Source organism: Microplitis mediator, chromosome 9 (assembly GCF_029852145.1).
Source record: "Microplitis mediator isolate UGA2020A chromosome 9, iyMicMedi2.1, whole genome shotgun sequence".
NCBI classification, from domain to species: Eukaryota; Metazoa; Arthropoda; class Insecta; order Hymenoptera; family Braconidae; genus Microplitis; species Microplitis mediator.
The window spans coordinates 19,922,926-19,942,007 of NC_079977.1; the positions used below are offsets into that span (position 1 = coordinate 19,922,926).

A 19,082-nucleotide genomic window follows, 5' to 3' on the forward strand; every position below is an offset into this window, starting at 1 on the left:
CTTGACATTAAAATAAAAATAACTAGAAAACAATGCGGAATTCGAAAAAATTTTGTAAGAAATAACTTTTAGGGAATAGACTTTAATGTTTTTCTCGAATATTCCATTTATTATTGCTCTGATCTAAGTCAAAACTCACTCAAATCTTAATTTTGATCACTTACATTGATTTCTGCCTCAACACATTTATTTCAGAGAACATAATCGGTAATAAAAATTTAAAAGCCGCTCCTTCATTAATGATTTTCGATTCTCAACTTTTCAAATTCTAGCGTAAAACGTAACTTGTTAGAGCTTGAAAAGCTCATAAAAAAATGATTCCATGTAATAGCATTTTCGAGCTCAAAGAGCTCGAAAATATATTCACAGTGATGTTTTTAAGCTCCTTGAGCTCGAAAACAGCGGAAAGTTTTGGGGCTGGCCCGCAGGGTCAACCGACGCCCAGATTTTTTTTTCCAACACCGAGTGCTGGGTCTATATTTTCTATGGGATTTCTCTGGGATTCCCAGAGAATTCAACTGACGATAATTCAATTTTTTTTTTACAAGACCGAGTGCTGGGTCTATATTTTCTATGGGATTTCTATGGGATTTCTCTGCGATTTCCAGAGAATTCAACTGGCGATAATTCTATCTTACGGATAGCTCGAAAATGTATCTACGACTAAATTTTCGAGCTCAAGGAGCTCGAAACCAGCGGGATGTTTTAGGGCTGGCCCGCAGGGTCAACCGATAGACAGAATTTTTTTTTTGTTATTGATCGAGATATTTGAGTAGGTTCTTTTATCATAATAACAAAAATACTTATATAATTAAAAAACAAAAAAAAAAAAACCTGAGCGTCGGTTGGCCCTGTGGGCCAGCCCCAAAACTTCCCGCTGTTTTTGAGCTCAAAGAGCTTGAAAACATCACTGTGAACACATTTTCGAGCTCTTTGAGCTTGAAAATACTTTTGTATGCCATTGTTTTATAAAAAATCATTTTTCAGCATTTCTTTCTCCCACGATATCTCGCGAACGAATTAACCGATTTTGATGGTTGAGGCGGCAATCGACGCGTTTCATCAAGTTCTAGAGCTGATTAGATTTTTGTGAATGATTGGTTCAGTCGTTTCGACGATATTTGCAAAAAACCGTTTTTTACTATTTCTTTCGTCGTCGGTATCTTCTGAACGGATTATCTGATTGAGACGTTCTTGGTGGCAATCGAAAGCTTTTATTGAGTTCTAGAGCTGATTAGATTTTGGAATTGATCGATTCGACAGTTTTCAAAATATCAAAAAAAAAACGAAAAAAAATTTTTTTTTTTTTTTTTTGTATTTCTTAAATATCTCAGAGTCTATTTGACTAAATGGTCTAAAATTTTCTTGAAAATCTAAGTTCAGAAGATATATTTCGAATGCCGCAAGAACCATCTAAATCGGTTTATTCATCAAAAAGATATGAGAGGTTTACATCCACACACACACACACACACACACTCTCAGCGGGAAGTTAAAAATGTAATACAATAAACATAATAAATAAATTCACAAAAAATTAGCTCATAATCTATTACTTTATCGTTCGAAAAATGTCTATAAACTGATAGACCCTAAGTTGTCTTGTACAAATAAAAAAATCTTCAATTTTATTAAATTTTTGTTCCAAACAAATCTCGTAGTATATAAATTTTTTTTTGTACAATAGAAAAATTTGATTAGCTTACGCTGAAGGACAAATTTCAGAAAAATTTTCACGAAGAACATATGACGCAGCTTCAATTTTTTGAGGATTTTCTATATGCAGATTGCAGACACCAATTTCTGGCTTGCCATCAATTATGTGTCCTCCAACAACAGCAACTTGGTCACGTTCAAGTGGGAGGCCACACAATCCTTCGTATGGATTAGTAATTAAATATTTAAGTTTGAGTGGTTCTTCTGCCGCAGCATTTGCCTAAAAAAATATTTACTGTAATTATCTACTCAAAAATAAGTATTCTTATGATAACTATTTTCTATATGATTTAATTATCAATTACTCTGTAAGTTTCTAGTATATCAACGTGGTATTTATTTTTTATTGGTTCTTCCGTTTTTGAAGTATCCGTAACTTTTATTTTGATAACTAAAAATAAAATTGTAATTTTTAATTTACTAAAATTATTTATCTGAATACATATACATATTTATATTATAAATACCAAAATCTGAACTGCAAAACAAAGTTTGAAGTGGAAAGCCAATACAATTGCACCCATTTGTGTAATCAATTGTCAATGAACCCAAACAAAATAATATCAAGAATCTTTTCATCTAAAAATTATAAAAATATATATAATTTGAAATTTATATTATGATATATTATTAATTATTATGTTTCGTACTTTCGATGATTTAAAGATCCTCAACAGATAATTTATTATAAAAATATTTTATCAAGTCAGTATAGATTAACTTCGAATAATGATAACTATTGGAAATAACGTCTTTATATATATTGTCTCCGTTTATTCATATTCATGATCATTTTTATTTTGTTGTTTTTAAATAAATTCTAATCTGGAGATGTGGGACGACGAGGTCAATGTTAAGTATACATATTTACATTTTATATATACATTTGTCAATATTACATAAAGTATGATTATTCAAATATAATGCAAATGATTTCTTTCCCACCCGGGAAAAAATGATTTTGCCTAATTATATATAATTAGATCTAAAAATTGGCCAGGTCTAATTATATATAATTATATATAGGTTATATATACTCATATATAATTAGATATGATTATGTATAGTACATATATATCATATCGCATCAAAACCAAATCTATTATTGAGCATGTAATTCCTATAAGAGAAAGTGATAGGAGAATGCTGATTAATTATTCCAATGTTAAAATGTTAACACAACTCATAAGAGTTGAAAACTATGTATGCAAAAAACCAGACACTTTAAAAACTGTTTGGTAACTGGGTATTAATAACTATACATAAGTTTATTACTTTTTTAACAGACTGAAAAATATAATGTAACGCTTCGTAAATATTTTAAAATTATAATTTATAGTAAAATTGTAATCATTATTTCTGTAAATGTACACCTAAAACTATATAATGCATTTAACGAGTATTGATTATTAAATATCAATAAAGACCATAGAGCATCTAATATATTAAATAAGAAAAACTAAATATTAAATATATTCTATACATAAAATATTAACTTATATATATATGAATAATTAATTTATATTTGATTATATATAGATCTAAAATATAATAAAAATTACTATATATGGGTCTATATAGGTCAGGTCTAATCAGATCTAATCATATATAGACCCATGTATAACTATATATGGGTATATACTATTATATATACTATTATATATATTCCATATACAATCATATATAATTAGGCGAAATCATTTTATCCCGGGATATAATTAGATCTCATTATATATAAGGCTATATATACTTATATATAGGTCTATATATTCTATATATAATCATATATAATTAGGCAAAATCATTTTTTTCCCGGTATAATTAGGTCTAATTATATATAAGACTATATATACTTATATATAGGTCTATATATAATCATATATATTCTATATATAATCATATATAATTAGGCAAAATCATTTTTTTCCCGGTATAATTAGGTCTAATTATATATAAGACTATATATACTTATATATAGGTCTATATATAATCATATATATTCTATATATAATCATATATAATTAGGCAAAATCATTTTTTTCCCGGTATAATTAGGTCAAATTATATATAAGGCTATATAGACTTATATATAGGTCTATATATAACCATATATAATTATATATAATACCATATATAATCATATATAATTATATATAATTAGGCAAAATCATTTTTTCCCGGGCAGAATATTTGTTGTCAAAACCTCATCAATAAGGAAGTAATATGCATGTTGTAAACACAAGTAATATATGACGTAGATAAATAATGTGATTATATATATTTGCTGAATAAATATTTTGTGGTGTGCTTCAGACTTCAGAATACGACATCGACTGCTATTGCAATAATTATATAATTATTATGACCTAATAAATATAAAGACAAAACCAAGATGTGATTGAAAATAAGTCTTTAAAAATGTGAATACATATTAGAAATATCAATGAGCTGATACTTTTAGGAAGTTTATTAAATATTGCTTCAATACATACGAAATTGACAAATATTCGGTAATAGCTTTTAGTGACAATGTTCTATGGTAAACAAAAATTGTTCCGGGGCTATTAATTACAAATGATTTGTGATGTTAAAAATTTTTGTCTGCTCAGCCCAGAAAACATAATTTAGATCTACGTTACTTCTATGTAGCATATCTACGGAGATCGGAAAGATCTCATTGTTGCCACTCTTTAAATCTGAAACAGTGAATATTCACTGTTTCAGATTTAGAGGGCAGAGCTTTTCTTTGTCAAGAGATCGATGATTTGTGGAAATGTACAAAAATCGTCGGAGATCTTCGGTAATCTCCGTGGCCCTGATAATAAAAATTGATCTTTATTATTTGTCGATCTGCATAAGTCAAAATAGATCTTCATTGATATTGTTGTATAATCCCGGGAAAAAATGATCAGACCTGATCAGACATGAACAGGCATGAGTCTTCAGGCCTGATCAGACATGAAAAATTACCATGCCTGACCAGGCCTGACCAGGCATGTTCAGGTCTGTTCATGCCCATCCGGGTAAAAAAAATTAAATATGAAAAATGGCCCTATATAATTATATATAATCATGTATAACTATATTCAATTATATATAATTATTTCCATAAAAATAAAAAAAAAATAAAAAATTCGGGCATGTGCAGGATTTGAACCGTGGACCTTACGCTTGAAAGTTTGACTCGCTACCCACTGACCTAAGAGATTCAGTGTTTTGCGGTAACCTTTAGCAATTTATTCAAGATTTGTTCTTTAAAACTCCAATATATTTATAATAATGTTAGTATGGTAATCAGGGTAATCGTTGTAACGGCCTAGGCTAGGTTACCCAGTCCTGGCCCAAGCCCGAGTAGTCATTGTAATGGCCAAGGATAGGTCACCCAGTATTGGTCCAAGTCTGGCTTGCCATTGGATGGCCAGGACTGAGTACCCAATCTTGAGCCAAGCATGGGCCAATAGAGGTGAACCAAAGCTAGGCTCCCCAGTGCTGGGCCAAGGAGGGCCCCGTTGTTCATCTTTGGCAGCTCCTGCATGGGGACTCCCACATGACTTATTTTGGACAGGGTATAATTATTATTCGTTTACAGATCTGTTTATTTAAATAATTTTTAATTACATAATTTTACATGTAATATTAAAATACAAGGAAATTTTTACATCACCAGTGATGTCCCTTTGCAAAAGGACTTTGGGCATTAGTAACAACACTATAAGAACCAGTTGAACTTTTATCAACATATTCCCCGGCAAGAATTATTGGTTGGCTAGATGAACAATTTCCGGATCTGTAGTTGCGGAGGTCATTTAGATCGCATGGGTGGGCCCAAAAACCTTCAGTCGAAATTATAGATTCACTGAAGTAATAGACGGCTCTGTTATGATAGCAAGCGTAATCCAAATTGCCACATCCAGGTTGGCTTTGTCCGCCATTGAAGTAGAAATCAACGTGTCCACAAGTAATAAACTTGCCTGCAATCTTTGCGTTAGTATGATAGACGTCGACAAAATCAGCGTCTCCAGCATCCAATGCTGCATCTTCTCCCACTGTATAAAATAATGGCCCAGCTGGATCCAATCCCGTTATTCTTGAAACTCTATAATAGTACAAGTAATTGGCAGCAACTGCTGCTACATGAGCGCCTAGACTGTGTCCAATTAGATGAATATCTTCCGCGCCCTCTAGCTTCAGAAGGACAATAAATCTCGCCAAAAATACCCCAACTGCTCTAGCATTGGATACCGCCGTTGGATAAAAACGATCAGCAAGTAATTCCCAATCCACGAAGAAAACATTATAATCACCAACACTTAAATATCGATCTTTCATTGCTATGAAATCAGATTTCCATGGTGCCGATTTGAAACCGTGGATTATTACTTTCGTTGGTTTATTCGGATCAAAATCGGACCATGCCAAAGTATTGTAATATTTACTAACACTTACTTCCTGCACATTGGGATGAAAAGATCGCCTCATCAAAAAAAAAAAAATATTATCCTGATAATTTTCAACACAAAATACATAAGAAAATGATTCAAACAGTATTAAAAAGTAAACAATATTTTTATAATGCATCATAGCCGCGAATTATTTTTTTTTATCTTTACCAATACGTGACTTATTTTTAACGTTTTTCGCTAAAACGTCAATTTGCGCACCTGCTATCTCTAGAAAAACTGATAATAATTACTGACCGAGGCAAGTATTTATACATCAGCATTTCATTTATTGCACTGATATAACGATACCGTTAACGTCATCGTCAACTTTAGAGATCCGGCTTAATGCGCCGATGCAGAATTTTTTAATTTGATTTTTATTGTCAATAAAAAATAAAAAAACAATTAAGATCCTCATAACGTCATATCTGGGAAAAAATTTTAGTACTCACGATGTCTTTAGTTTCTTTTTTTTTTATTATAGACATATAAGTCTCCATCAAATACTGAATCCAATTCCATTTTTGTTTAAACTCCGACGAGCTGTTTCTCGATTGCTACATAATTAGGTAAGTAATCGATAAAAATTGAATACAAAATTAGAAATGCTATTAACCCTCCAGCACTCTTACTATGAAATTTTCTCTCACGCTCATATGTTATATAAATTTTCTTAAAAATTTCAAATGTAATGAATGCTTGATATTTTTCCTATCTCTCTAAAATTCAATGCTCTAATAGATTACAACACTATTATTTAATTATTCTCGTATAATATTTAAAAAAAAAAATATTTATTGTTGCTCTGTGAGATTTTTTCTCATAACTATAGTAATATTTTTTTTTTCTCTTGTTGGGTTGTTTGCCCAGGTGGCCTCTGGGTTATCCCGTACAGCCAATGGTTGTGTATGACTAGAGTAAGATAAAGTGTAAGAATTTCGGAATCGAGTATGGTCGGCTCGATTCGGATGTTTTCGTGGACAGTTTATTTATGGACGAGGTGTATACAAAAAAACTGTCATTCTAACCTTAATTTCGAATCTATCAGCGTGTAAAAATAAGTTACAGAGTTTAAAAATTAATATTTTAACGTTAATCAATAATTAAATAATTATTTATATCAGTAATTGGTCATAGTCCAAGATCATTTGTTGTTTTCAAATATAAAACATGTGATGTATCAGTCATTTAGATTGCAAAGTTTAAACATAAGTTTATGATTATCAGAACTAATCTGATATCAGTAAATGTATGAAAAATATTTTTCTTAGGGGTAATATCGTTTATTTATTAAAAAAAAAATAAGTAATTGCTCGAAATGTTAAAAAATTATTCGATTTGAATATGAAAATCGAATTAAAATTACGTTTCACATGAAAGTTCTTGTTATGTTCTTTAATATATTTATTATTTTAATATTTTTAAAATATTTATCACTATTAAGAATCATGATCACCCATAATTTAGTCTAAAAATAAGTTAATTTGTTTGACAATCAAAATTTTTTAGATTTGAAAATATTTAAAATAAAGTAGATCCACGCACGCGCGCTTGCACAGAACATGTGAGAATTTTTCTCATCACGAGAGCAATAATAGTGGCACGTTTTACGAGAGTGCTGGAGGGTTAAATAATTGGGATCTTGCTGAATATTATCGTTACATAGTATATGAATTTATAGAATTTAAAGAAAATAGAATTGAACGCAACAGTTGTGATTAAAAATGTCAAAAATATTTGTCGCATTATTTGTGATTACGGTGGTCTTTGCTTTGATGGAATTTTGCGTTCTCGCATCCGATTATGACGAATTGAGGATACTGCTGGATTTCATCCAATCCAGAATAGATCTCATCACTAATGGACAATGCAGAAAATTTTGGGGAGGAGTAAGTGTGCATAGACAATAATTTGTGAGAGAGAATATAGAACTTTCAGTTCCCATACAAAAAAATTTTTTTCCGCGGTTGAACACGTGGAGTGCACGGAAAAAACTAATCGTTACCAGCAACTCTTGTAGAAAAGAAATATTGACAACGGGGCCAGTCTTGGCACAATACTGGGCTACCGAGGCTCGGCTTTCCAAGGTTGATCCGAGATCCGACCAACGTTCAAGTGACGAGCGTCGGTTCGCCATTCTTGTGCCAAGATTCAGCCGTTATTCGAGTGAAAAGCCTTGGTTCGCCAGTCTTGGGCCAATATTTAGCCAATACTCAAGGAACAAACCCTGGCTTACCAGTCTAAATAAGAACTGGTACCTACAAACCTCTGGCTTCTATGTACAGCGTAACAGCCTACACAGAAAAAAAAATATAGTAGTGGCTACTATCTGGGAGAGTACTGAGTACTCGGAAAAAAAAATTAGTAATTTTTCCTATGTTGGCATAGTAACTATAACTATGTGGACATAGGAACCTTTCCGATGTAAACATAGGGAAATTCCCTATGGTAATATGGGAAAAAATACTATAGTAACATATGTTACATAGAAATTTTTCGTATAATACATAGAAAAAGTTCCTTAGTTAAAATAGTAAAAGTTACTGTGTCAACATAGGAAACATTCCTACGTCAACATAGGAATTATTCCTATGTTACCACAGTAGTTATTTCTCTTTAGCATATTAATTTTTTTTATGCCAAACATAGGAATTATTTATATGCTAACATAGGAAAAATTCGTGTGTTGAAAAAATTATGAAAGGATGAGATTTTTTTTCTTTTCAAAAATTCAAATTCAGACAAAGTTGGTATGACTAAGACGTTCACCAATCGAAACGCGTTAATATGAACTATTAATTTGATTAATCCGGTTTAGTTTTAATGAAGGCTTCAGAACAAGGACCTAAATTTTTTTTGTATTATACTAATTATTAAAAAATGATTTGTTTATATATGACAATAATGTGTAGTGATTTAATTAGTTAATTTAAATAAGTGTTGATTTGACTTGCGGTAATCATTTATAAGTCGATTTTCATCTTAATCTAGTAACTTACGATTTTTTATCAACTATTCATTTCATGTCTCTAACTTTCAGGTTTAAACTAAAGTTTATCTTAAAAAAATTATATCTCTACAAGTCACATTGCTTTTACGGAGTAAACCTACACGGAAAGAAAATTATGGCAGCGGTTCCCATAATTTTGAGAAATTTTTTCCTATACCATCATAGGAATTACGACCATAAATTATGGGAGTGGTTCCTATAATTATAGGAATGTTTCCCATAATTATAGGAATAGTTCCTATAATTATGGGAATGATACCCATAACACTATAGGAATGGTTCCTATAATTTATAGGAATGGTTCCTATAATTTATAGGAATACTTTCTATAATATTATGGGAATCATTCCTATAATTTATGGGAATGGTTCTTATAATTTATAGGAACCATTCCCATAATATTATGGGAATGGTTCCTATAATAGTATGAACTATTCTCATAATATTATGGGAATGATTCCTATAATGCAATTGGAATGGTTCCTATACCATTATGGGAATCATTCCCATAATATTATGGGAATAGTTCCCATACTATTATAGGAACCATTCCTATAATATTATGGGAATGGTTCCCATATTATCATGAAAAAATTAATTTAAAGAAGTGCGGTAATCACTTCTACAATACACAGAAATATTATTAAACATAAAAACAAAAATTCAAACATTGAAAAAAAAATCGTATTTGGCAAAAAAACATTAAAATTTTTAACAAGAATTTTTTGTCAGCACAAATCATTCAAGAAAATTCAAATTTTGAGAAATTTCTATACTATTGTGCAAAAAGAAAATTTAATGATATTATAGGGATGGTTCCCATAACATTATGGGAATAGTTCCCATAATATTATAGGAATAGTTCCTATACCAATATGGGAACCATTCCCATAATAGTATGGGAATGATTCCCATACCATTATGGAAATGGTTCCCATACCATTATGGGAACCATTCCCATAATGCATAGCAAAACTTCCCATAATTTTCTTTCCGTGTACAGTTATAAATCCCATGACTTTTTGTAGTAAGCAAGCTAATATATATGTAAGGAAATAAGTAAATTATCTGTTTTTAAATTTAATATACATAGGAATTATTCCTATGTTAATATAGTAGAATTCCCTATATGCACCTAGGTAAATCTACAGTACAACATAGAAAAATTTGCTATGTTAACATAGGAGTAATTCCTGTCACAAAGGAAAAATGTTCGCATATGTAAAAATTCCTATGCGATCATAGGAAAATTACCCGTTTTTTTCGTGTACTCTCTGTAAAAAAAAAACTTCAGACAGTACTGTATGCTATCTAGACTAGCATTTTAAAACAATAAAAAAAAATTTTCATATCTTATCGTAATTTTTTATAGACTTTTCGTGCATCGAAAGTAATGAATCCGTTATTTTTTAAACCTTAAAAAATTTAATCATCACAAAGTGTTATATTTATCGTAAAAAACTCTATACCTTTTTTATTATTTCTATTTTATCAAAAACTAAAAGAAAATTACAGTTTTTAAGTAACAAATCGTGTCCATAGATAATTTATGATCCGTTCAGAGGTTCTTAATTTCTTGATGTTTCATTGCTAAATAATCTAAAATGCGTCAGCGTAGAATTTTTAGAACCGATGATAATAACAATTTTATATCAGAGGAAAGAACGATGAAGAAATGGCGTATGGGAAGAGAGATGACGCGATTAAAAATTAATTACTCCGTTTGTAATCGACAACTTACCATAATTTTTGTAAAATCAGACACTAGCCACAAATATAAATTTACTTGAAATTTAATTATACACAGAGAGAAATTAATTATTGTATCTACAATACGAAAATTGTAATTTTAACTATCGAAAATGGTAATAACATTTTTTAGTGGTTATAATGATCAGTATTACAATTGAAAATGATAACAGTTATAATTAATGATGGTAACGGTTACTATCGAAAATGCTAATTGTAATTATTAAAAATTATAATTGTTACAATAGAAGATGGTAACTCTTATCATTCAAAGTTGTAAAAATTCTTAACTAAGAATGTGTGTGTGCATGTGTGTGTGTGTGTGTGCACTGGTGTGCATGTGTGTGTGTGTGCACCGGTGTGCATGTGTGTGTGTGTGTGTGCATGCGTGCGTATCTGTGCATGTTTGCGGGTAAGCGTGCGCATGTGTGCGTGCGTGTGTGCGAGTGAGTGTGCGCACCCGTGCGTGCATGTGTACGTGCGTAGGTATGGGTGTGTGTGTGTGTGTGTGTGAAATTAATCTTTCCCCAGTGAAACAAATTACACATAGACAAGCGTCAGACTATAACGTTTATATAGTTATTTTTTATTAGCTTAGATGGTCATCGTTATTTAGGCTGATAGTAACCATAACCATCAGGTTATTAAGAATTACGGTTTTTTATAATAGTAGTAATTATTTAAGATAATAACAGTTATAATTTCTGGTTATCATAAATAATTTTAAACTTTGCCATATAGATGGTAGATACTACCATTCGGATTGTTTATTTTATAATATAAATGATATTATCAATCATATAATTCAGTTTAAAATTTGTACTACATATAACTTGATGGTAACTTTTACCATAAAATTTTCTCTGTGTATTATTTTTTTCTTCCATATGAATATATATATATATATATATATATATATATATATATATATAAATTTTTTTTTGTTTTCATTTTGATAAATTGGCTTCTTAGAATAATCCTTAATATTTTATTTCACAGTGTAAAATACATGAGGATTGCTGCAGTATGTGGTGCGCTAAGTCGGGTTATTGGGGACATTATTGCAGTATTCCTACATAATAAAATATGAACTTTACAAAAACAAAACTGTATTATGTACAAAATAAAATAAACGTATATAATCAAACAATGAGCTGTCGTTACAAGGATTTTACGAATACAATGGTCGATTAAATTATAAAAATTATCAAGGCTTGAAGAATAGCTTAAATTAAAAACATAATATAATTTATGTAAATTAGAAAATGCAATAAAAGGGTCACAATTTACCGTGAAATGTATTAATTAATTAATTCAATCGACATAAATAAACAAACATCATGTTATACAAATCATAGCTCACTGCTGATAACGGACACTTGAGGTACTTAAATTTTGCTCTGGTTTGAATCAGTGAACCCAATACTAACTGGTTTACCAGTGAGCAACTTTGAATCTCACTGATTCACCTGTGACTTTTTTACTCACTGAATGAACCAGTGGATTTCTCACTGATTCAAATTAAGAGAGTAGAATTTTTTCGATAAGGTGACTATAATTATTGTTTTTAAATATAGTGGAAACCTAATATGCAATCTTCTCAATAAGACAATTTATAGATAAATTGAGAAAAATATAGATAGCCCGAACTGGGAATCGAACCCAGACCAATTCGGTATCGCGCCGAGTGCTCTACCAGTTGAGCTATCCAGCACTATACTATATTCCGTTCAATTTGATCTATTGTTAACTTACAGATTTCGTTTGTTTAAATAATTTTTAATAACGTAATTTTACATGTAATATTATAAGACAATAAAATTTTCATATTATCAGTAACGTCCTTTTGCGAAAGGACTTTGAGAATTAGTAATAACACTATAAGAACCAGTTGCACTTTTACCAACATATTCCCCGGCAAGAATCATTGGATGGCTAGATGAACATTTTCCGGATTTGTAGCTGCTTAGGTCTTCCAGATCGCATGGGCGGCCCCAAAAACCTTCAGTCGAAATTATAGATTCCGCGAAATAAACCGCGGCTCTGCTATGATAGCAGTTGAAGTCCATATTTTCACATCCGGGTTGGCTCGTCCCGCGATTAAAGTAAAAATCGACGTGTCCACTCCTACGATACATCCCTTGGATCTTAGCGTTGGTATGGAAGACGTCCACAAAGTCGGCGTCTCCAGCGTCCAAGACTGCATCCGATCCGACGAATGTAAAAAACGGCCCTGCTGGATCCAATCCCGTAATCCTCGAAATTTTATATTTGCCCAAGTAATTGGCAGCTACTGCCGGCACATGGGCTCCCAAACTGAACCCAATCGCGTGGATGTCTTTGAAACCCTGCATCTGCAAATGGACAATCATCCTCGCTAGATAAACCCCGACAATTCGCGAATTTGCTATCGCTGTTAAATATGAACCCCCAGAAAGATTTTCCCAATCAACTGCGATTACATTCAAGTCACTTTTCGACAAATAATTATCTTTTATATCAACAAGAAAATTTAGATACATTCCCGAATTGAAACCGTGCACTATTATTTTCGTTGGATTACTGGGATTCAGATTCGTTTCATTGAAATTATTGTAATTTTTCTCAATTATTAGTTTTTGCGGATACCAGGTATTATTTTGTGTGAATAAATAAAAATTTATATCATCGTTATAAGATATCGCATTGCGTTTAACGCGAATTTCGTTTTTAAACGAATCATTGCAAAATACGTAAGACAATGACACAAATAGTATTAAATAATAGTATATATATGTAGAAATATTTAAAAAATTTTTTTTACAATACATTTTAGCCACGTATGATTTTTTCTTTTTCTTCACTAATACGTTATTTGTTCTTAACGTTTTTTGTTGAAATATTGGCTTTCTGGGCACTAGATGTTTTCATTACCACTGATAAGAACGGACTGAAGCCGGTGTTTATATATGATTTTATTTATTACGTAGATAAAGATACTATGGACGATATCGTCAGCCTGACGTATAATTTGAATTGCCCACAGGGTTTATTACTAGAAATTTTACTGATTAGAAAAAGAAAAAAAATAAAGACTTAAGTTAATTAAAGTATACATATTGATTTGTATCACTTACCTCAATTATAAACCTGGGGTAAAATTTTTCAAACTAATGATGCCTCCATTTCTTTCACAGATAAGTATTTCGATCATTTTTAGCTTAATTTCGATTGTAAAAAATAGAAAAATTGATATTGATATTTTTTTTTATAATCTACTTTAGTATACATGTAAGGGAGAACGGGTATGACACAACAGATAACAGCGAACGAAATACGAACAGTGATCGTCGTTGAAAGGGAAGTAGTGCCGTCGTGATTCTACGACGCCGATCGCGACAAATGACAGCTGTGACCACCATACCTGGTTCCTTTACTTTAAAATGAATGAAAAGTGCCATCCGGCTTCACCCAGAATCTAAGGGTGTAATATGGAAAATATACATTCCTATAATGGTTACTCTCTTGAAATGAACCAGTGAAATCCAGTGATTCAACAAGTGAACTTTTAGTCACTGGTTGAACCAGTGAATTTCACTGGTTGAATCAGTGAATGTCGCGCTCACTGGTTTCAACCAGTGAACTAAAAATATGTTAGCGTGCGAGTATTGGCAGGGAGCCTAGTATATGGTGGGGACAACTGAAACGATCGCAGCGCTCGCTGTGGATACAATTTCGTTAAATCATGCTCTCTTTGAATATAAACACGTGAAAATTAAGTTTAAAAATAGTTCATAATAGTTATTGTGTCGTTAATGTTTCCCTTTGCTCATCGTTTGAGATTAAAATAATATTTTTTAATTTATTGATTCAAATCCGGTTTGGATAATGATTTTTATCATTGCTCAAAAATTATTTTTTAACCCTTCGTTACTCGCGCTATACGGTGATTCCCTGTACAACACTACTTAAGCTAACCCGTATGAAAAAGCAATATATGAGCTTCAGTATAATTCAAAATATATGATAAATTATATGGAATTATAAGAAGTCATATATGGTGCCATATACAAAATTTTGCCGAAATATTATATGATTTTATAATTTGCAACATATATATCGGTAATATATTTTTCTTACATGCTAACTTATAAATATTGCTTATAATATTTTATACTATACTTTAAGTTATATGATAAGATATATGATTTAATTATATGACTGACATATAATATTCATACATGTAAATATATAATTATATAAATATATGTTCACATATATTTGTATAAATGTATGTAAATATATATTTATATAGATATATGTTTATGTATATTTGCACAAATATAGAACTAGAGATTTCAAGCTATAAAATGCTTTTTTTAAAATCTCGATACGATTAATTTTCATGAAGTTACAGTCTTGCAAAAATCACTAAAAAATTTCTAAAATTTTTTTGTTCCTTTAATTTTCGGTATGAGTGTATTTTTTAAATTATTTATGTATAATAATATCGAAATTATTATAATATTGAAATTATAAGTTTATATATAAAACGAGAATATAATTTGAGATGTAATATCATATATATACAATTACATATATTATAAATTATATGGATTATAATAATATTGAAATTATATATTAATTTATAAGATGAAACATATATTTTACGTTATAAATTAATATATAAAGCGGACATATAATTTTTGATACAATATTACATGTATACAATCACATATATTATAAATGATATGGATTATTATAATATTAAACGTATAAATTATTATATATGATAAATCATATATTAATCAATATTAATAATTTTGCCGCCATATATGTTCAGTTAATTACCATATATTTTTTTATATATTATCGACAGTATATGGTTTTTTCATACGGGAATAGAGTTGGCGTGAATATGAGTGAGACACTAGAGAAAGCGCGTATAACGGAAGGTTAAAAAAACATTATGTTTTTTTAGTTACGATTTACAAGCAAATTATCATGAATTAAAATAAAATTATTTTCTTCAATTTTGTTAAAAAACTCAATTGACTATTCTACTATTTTTTAAACCATTATCATTGTAATTGTCATATATTATTTGTTTTGATTTTATCGGTTAACCTTATTCTATTCTAAAATAATAGTGTTTATTATGTATTAAAATTTTTTATACTTAATTTTTTTATCGAAATATATTCAATTTAATTTTCTCTATCAAAAATACAATTACACTTTTTTATTTATATCATTATAAATTATTATATTTTGATTTTAAAACGAATTTTTATTTTATACACTAATTTTATATATCTTTTATAATTCTCGAGCATGATTTTTTGTAGCCATCAGATGTCTTTTTCGTCGCGCTCCCTGCCAATAGCAGCATTCTGTACATGAGTATATTTAAGTCTTTTATTTTGTCAATAAGTAAATAATATTGATTTATTATCTCCATGTAATATTTCATCTAACTTTTATATAACAATCGCAACTATATGACACAATTTTTACAGAGTATGAAAATAAATAACTTTGGAGTAATTTCAATAGCTTGAAGCTAACCTCAAAAATGAATGACATTTTAAAATTAAATATCCAGCAATTACTGGATTATTTAAATCCAATTATTAAGGATGACGATACTCTGACAAAACTTGAACTCATTTTAAGAAAAAGAAATTTTTTTTTGTTCAATGATAGAGAACTTTTCCAGTTCCAACTTTAAAGAACATTTTTAATGCTGCTGCCATCAGAACTCAACCAGTATAATAGCTCATATTGAAAACAAATTAAATTTTCATAATTTCTAATAAATATTATTTTTTTTATTACTAAATAATTTATAATTAAATATAATTGTTATCAAGACTCTTTTAGTTCACTTTGTTTTTAAATAAACTTTTAAAATAGAATAAAATTAATCTAACCTATTTTCTTTATATTTATATAGTACACCGGCGAATCACTGATTCAACCATTGAATTCCACTGATTCCACCAGTGGATTTCACTGGAGAATCAGTGAAATTTCACTGATTCATTTTAAGAGAGTACAGATAAAAATTGGCCATGAATGTCACATATGTGCTTTATACATATGGATGTGAATCACATATCGAACATATATACAGCATGTTTGGAGCACATATAAGTCACATATGGACAATTTATGATATAAATATATATGTTTTATATATGGGCATTGGGCATACATCAATCATTTTTCACGGGTGATAAGTTATTGTTGGAAATAGGAAGTGATGTGATTTTGTAAATAATTCAAAACAATTATCTAGTAACCAAGTTCTATTATTATTGTTATTATTATTATTATTATTATTGGTTTATTTATTAATAACTTAACTAAATAACATTATTGTCTTTGTCCATTCATATTGACTTAATAAACATAATTTTACATGTAATATTATAAAACAATAAAACTTTACACTACTAGTATGGTCCTTGTGCAAAAGGACTTTCAGCATTAGTAATAACACTATAAGTACCATTCGAATTTTTAACAACATATTCGCCAGCAAGAATCATTGGTAGGGTAGACGAACACTTTCCGGATTTGTAGCTGCGTAGGTCCTCTAGATTGCATGGATGGGCCCAAAAACCATCATTCGAAACTATAGATTCCGCAAAATAATGCACAGCTCTTCTATGATAGCAAGCGAAATTCAAATCGCCACATCCGGGTTGGCTTTTTCCGCCATTGAAGTAGAAATCAACGTGTCCACAAGTAATAAACTTGCCTGCAATCTTTGCGTTGGTATGATAGACGTCGACAAAATCAGCGTCTTCAGCGTTCAATATTGCGTCTTCTCCCACTGAATCAAAAAATGGCCCAGCTGGATCCAATCCCGTGATTCTTGAAACTCTATAATAGGACAAGTAATCGGCAGCAACTGCGGCTACATGAGCACCTAAACTGTGTCCAATTAGATGTATATCTTCCGCGCCCTCTAGCTTCATAGCGGCAATAAATCTCGCCAAAAATACCCCAACTACTCTAGCATTGGATACCGCCGTTAGATAAAAACGATCAGCAAGAACGTCCCAATCCACCAAGAAAACATTATAATCCCCTTTACTTAAATAATTATCTCTCATAGTCACGAAATGATCCTCGTCCGGTCCCGATTTGTAACCGTGGATTATTACTTTCGTTGGTTTATTTGGATCAAACTCCGTCGTTTCGAAATCATTGTAATCTTTACTGACGGTTACTTCCTGATAGCCGTCGTAAGGAAACGATCGCGAGAACAAATAAAAATGTATATTATCCTGATAATTTTCAACACAAAATACACTAGAAAATGATTCGGACAGTATCAAAAAGTATGAAATATATGTAAAAATATTTTTAAAATACATTATGGCTCCGTATTTTTTTTTATCTTGACTAATAACAATTTTTGTTTAGATGTCGACTTGTGCACTAGTTATCTCATGTAATACTGATAGTAATTACTGTCTAAAGCAAGTATTTATATAATACTATTTCAATAATTTCATAAATATAATGATACCATCAACGTCATCGACCGCCTGAGGTTCAATTCTATGCATCAGCATGTTAATTATTTTCTTTTTTTGTAATTAGGAGAAAACGAAAATTTATTTTTGTCACGTACATACGTAATTAATTATATAACTTACGTCACTTATAAAACTGCAGGCAAATTTTCTTCGAACTTGACGTCTTTCGTTTTTTTCTTTTTTTTTTTTTTTATGGAGATAAAGATTTCCTTAAAATACTGAACACGATTTAGTATTTTATTAAACTCCGCAAGCTCAGTTTCCCGACAGGTTCGTAAATTAGGTAAGTAATTGACAGCAATTAAATATATGAGTAATTCAGAACTTACACTAAATATTTAGTTTACAAAGTATATAAATTTATATAATTTAAAGAAAACAGAATTGAAAGCAACAGTTGGGATTAAAAATGTCGAAAATACTTGTCGCATTATTTGGAATTATGGTGATCGTTGCTTTGATGGACTCCTGCGTTCTCGCATCAGACGAAGGATTGAGGCAATTGCTGAATAAAATCCAGTCCAGGATAGATATTATTACTAATGGACAATGCAAAAAATTTTTGGGCCGAGTAAGTGTACTAAGTTATAATAATATTTGGGTAGATGGAATTCTGACGGGTCCGAATTACGG

The 19,082-nt window shown here is 30.2% G+C and overlaps 4 protein-coding genes and 1 long non-coding RNA gene across 5 annotated transcripts; 1 reads left to right on the forward strand and 4 right to left on the reverse strand.

The window, feature by feature from the left end:
* Nucleotides 1–759: 759 nt before the first annotated feature.
* Nucleotides 760–2,516, reverse strand: LOC130674315 (metalloproteinase inhibitor 3-like). Its single transcript, XM_057479611.1, has 4 exons — nucleotides 2,367–2,516; nucleotides 2,184–2,295; nucleotides 2,022–2,107; nucleotides 760–1,936 (listed from the first exon to the last, which is right to left on the reverse strand). The coding sequence occupies exons 2-4, from the start codon at nucleotides 2,293–2,295 to the stop codon at nucleotides 1,703–1,705; spliced, it is 432 nt and encodes a 143-aa protein (XP_057335594.1). The 5' UTR covers nucleotides 2,367–2,516; the 3' UTR covers nucleotides 760–1,702.
* Nucleotides 2,517–4,493: 1,977 nt separating this feature from the next.
* LOC130674313 (pancreatic lipase-related protein 3-like) lies at nucleotides 4,494–6,400 on the reverse strand. Its single transcript, XM_057479609.1, has one exon. It carries the CDS (start codon nucleotides 6,295–6,297, stop codon nucleotides 5,377–5,379), a length of 921 nt encoding a protein of 306 aa, XP_057335592.1. The 5' UTR covers nucleotides 6,298–6,400; the 3' UTR covers nucleotides 4,494–5,376.
* A 194-nt stretch (nucleotides 6,401–6,594) lies between these two features.
* On the forward strand, nucleotides 6,595–12,229 carry LOC130674316 (uncharacterized). The gene is made up of 3 exons (XR_008991021.1): nucleotides 6,595–6,727; nucleotides 7,840–8,047; nucleotides 11,917–12,229. It is a non-coding gene; the product is annotated as an uncharacterized LOC130674316 (long non-coding RNA).
* LOC130674312 (pancreatic lipase-related protein 3-like) lies at nucleotides 11,923–13,824 on the reverse strand. The gene is made up of 2 exons (XM_057479607.1): nucleotides 13,726–13,824; nucleotides 11,923–13,271 (listed from the first exon to the last, which is right to left on the reverse strand). Exon 2 carries the CDS (start codon nucleotides 13,269–13,271, stop codon nucleotides 12,750–12,752), a length of 522 nt encoding a protein of 173 aa, XP_057335590.1. The 5' UTR covers nucleotides 13,726–13,824; the 3' UTR covers nucleotides 11,923–12,749.
* A 3,422-nt stretch (nucleotides 13,825–17,246) lies between these two features.
* LOC130674314 (pancreatic lipase-related protein 3-like) lies at nucleotides 17,247–18,136 on the reverse strand. Its single transcript, XM_057479610.1, has one exon. The coding sequence runs from the start codon at nucleotides 18,018–18,020 to the stop codon at nucleotides 17,355–17,357; it is 666 nt and encodes a 221-aa protein (XP_057335593.1). The 5' UTR covers nucleotides 18,021–18,136; the 3' UTR covers nucleotides 17,247–17,354.
* Between the last annotated feature and the right edge of the window lie 946 nt (nucleotides 18,137–19,082).

What these genes read in the sequence shown, in the direction of transcription:
- LOC130674315 (XM_057479611.1), bottom strand. Translation starts at nt 2,295, where the DNA reads ATGAAAAGATTCTTGATATTATTTTGTTTGGGTTCATTGACAATTGAT. An exon ending in GTTTTGCAGTTCAGATTTTG is followed by an intron (nt 2,108 to 2,183) that starts GTATTTATAATA and finishes TTTTATTTTTAG; the next exon opens with TTATCAAAATAAAAGTTACG. An exon ending in ATATACTAGAAACTTACAGA is followed by an intron (nt 1,937 to 2,021) that starts GTAATTGATAAT and finishes ATATTTTTTTAG; the next exon opens with GCAAATGCTGCGGCAGAAGA.
- LOC130674313 (XM_057479609.1), bottom strand. Translation starts at nt 6,297, where the DNA reads ATGATGCATTATAAAAATATTGTTTACTTTTTAATACTGTTTGAATCA.
- LOC130674312 (XM_057479607.1), bottom strand. Translation starts at nt 13,271, where the DNA reads ATGCAGGGTTTCAAAGACATCCACGCGATTGGGTTCAGTTTGGGAGCC.
- LOC130674314 (XM_057479610.1), bottom strand. Translation starts at nt 18,020, where the DNA reads ATGAGAGATAATTATTTAAGTAAAGGGGATTATAATGTTTTCTTGGTG.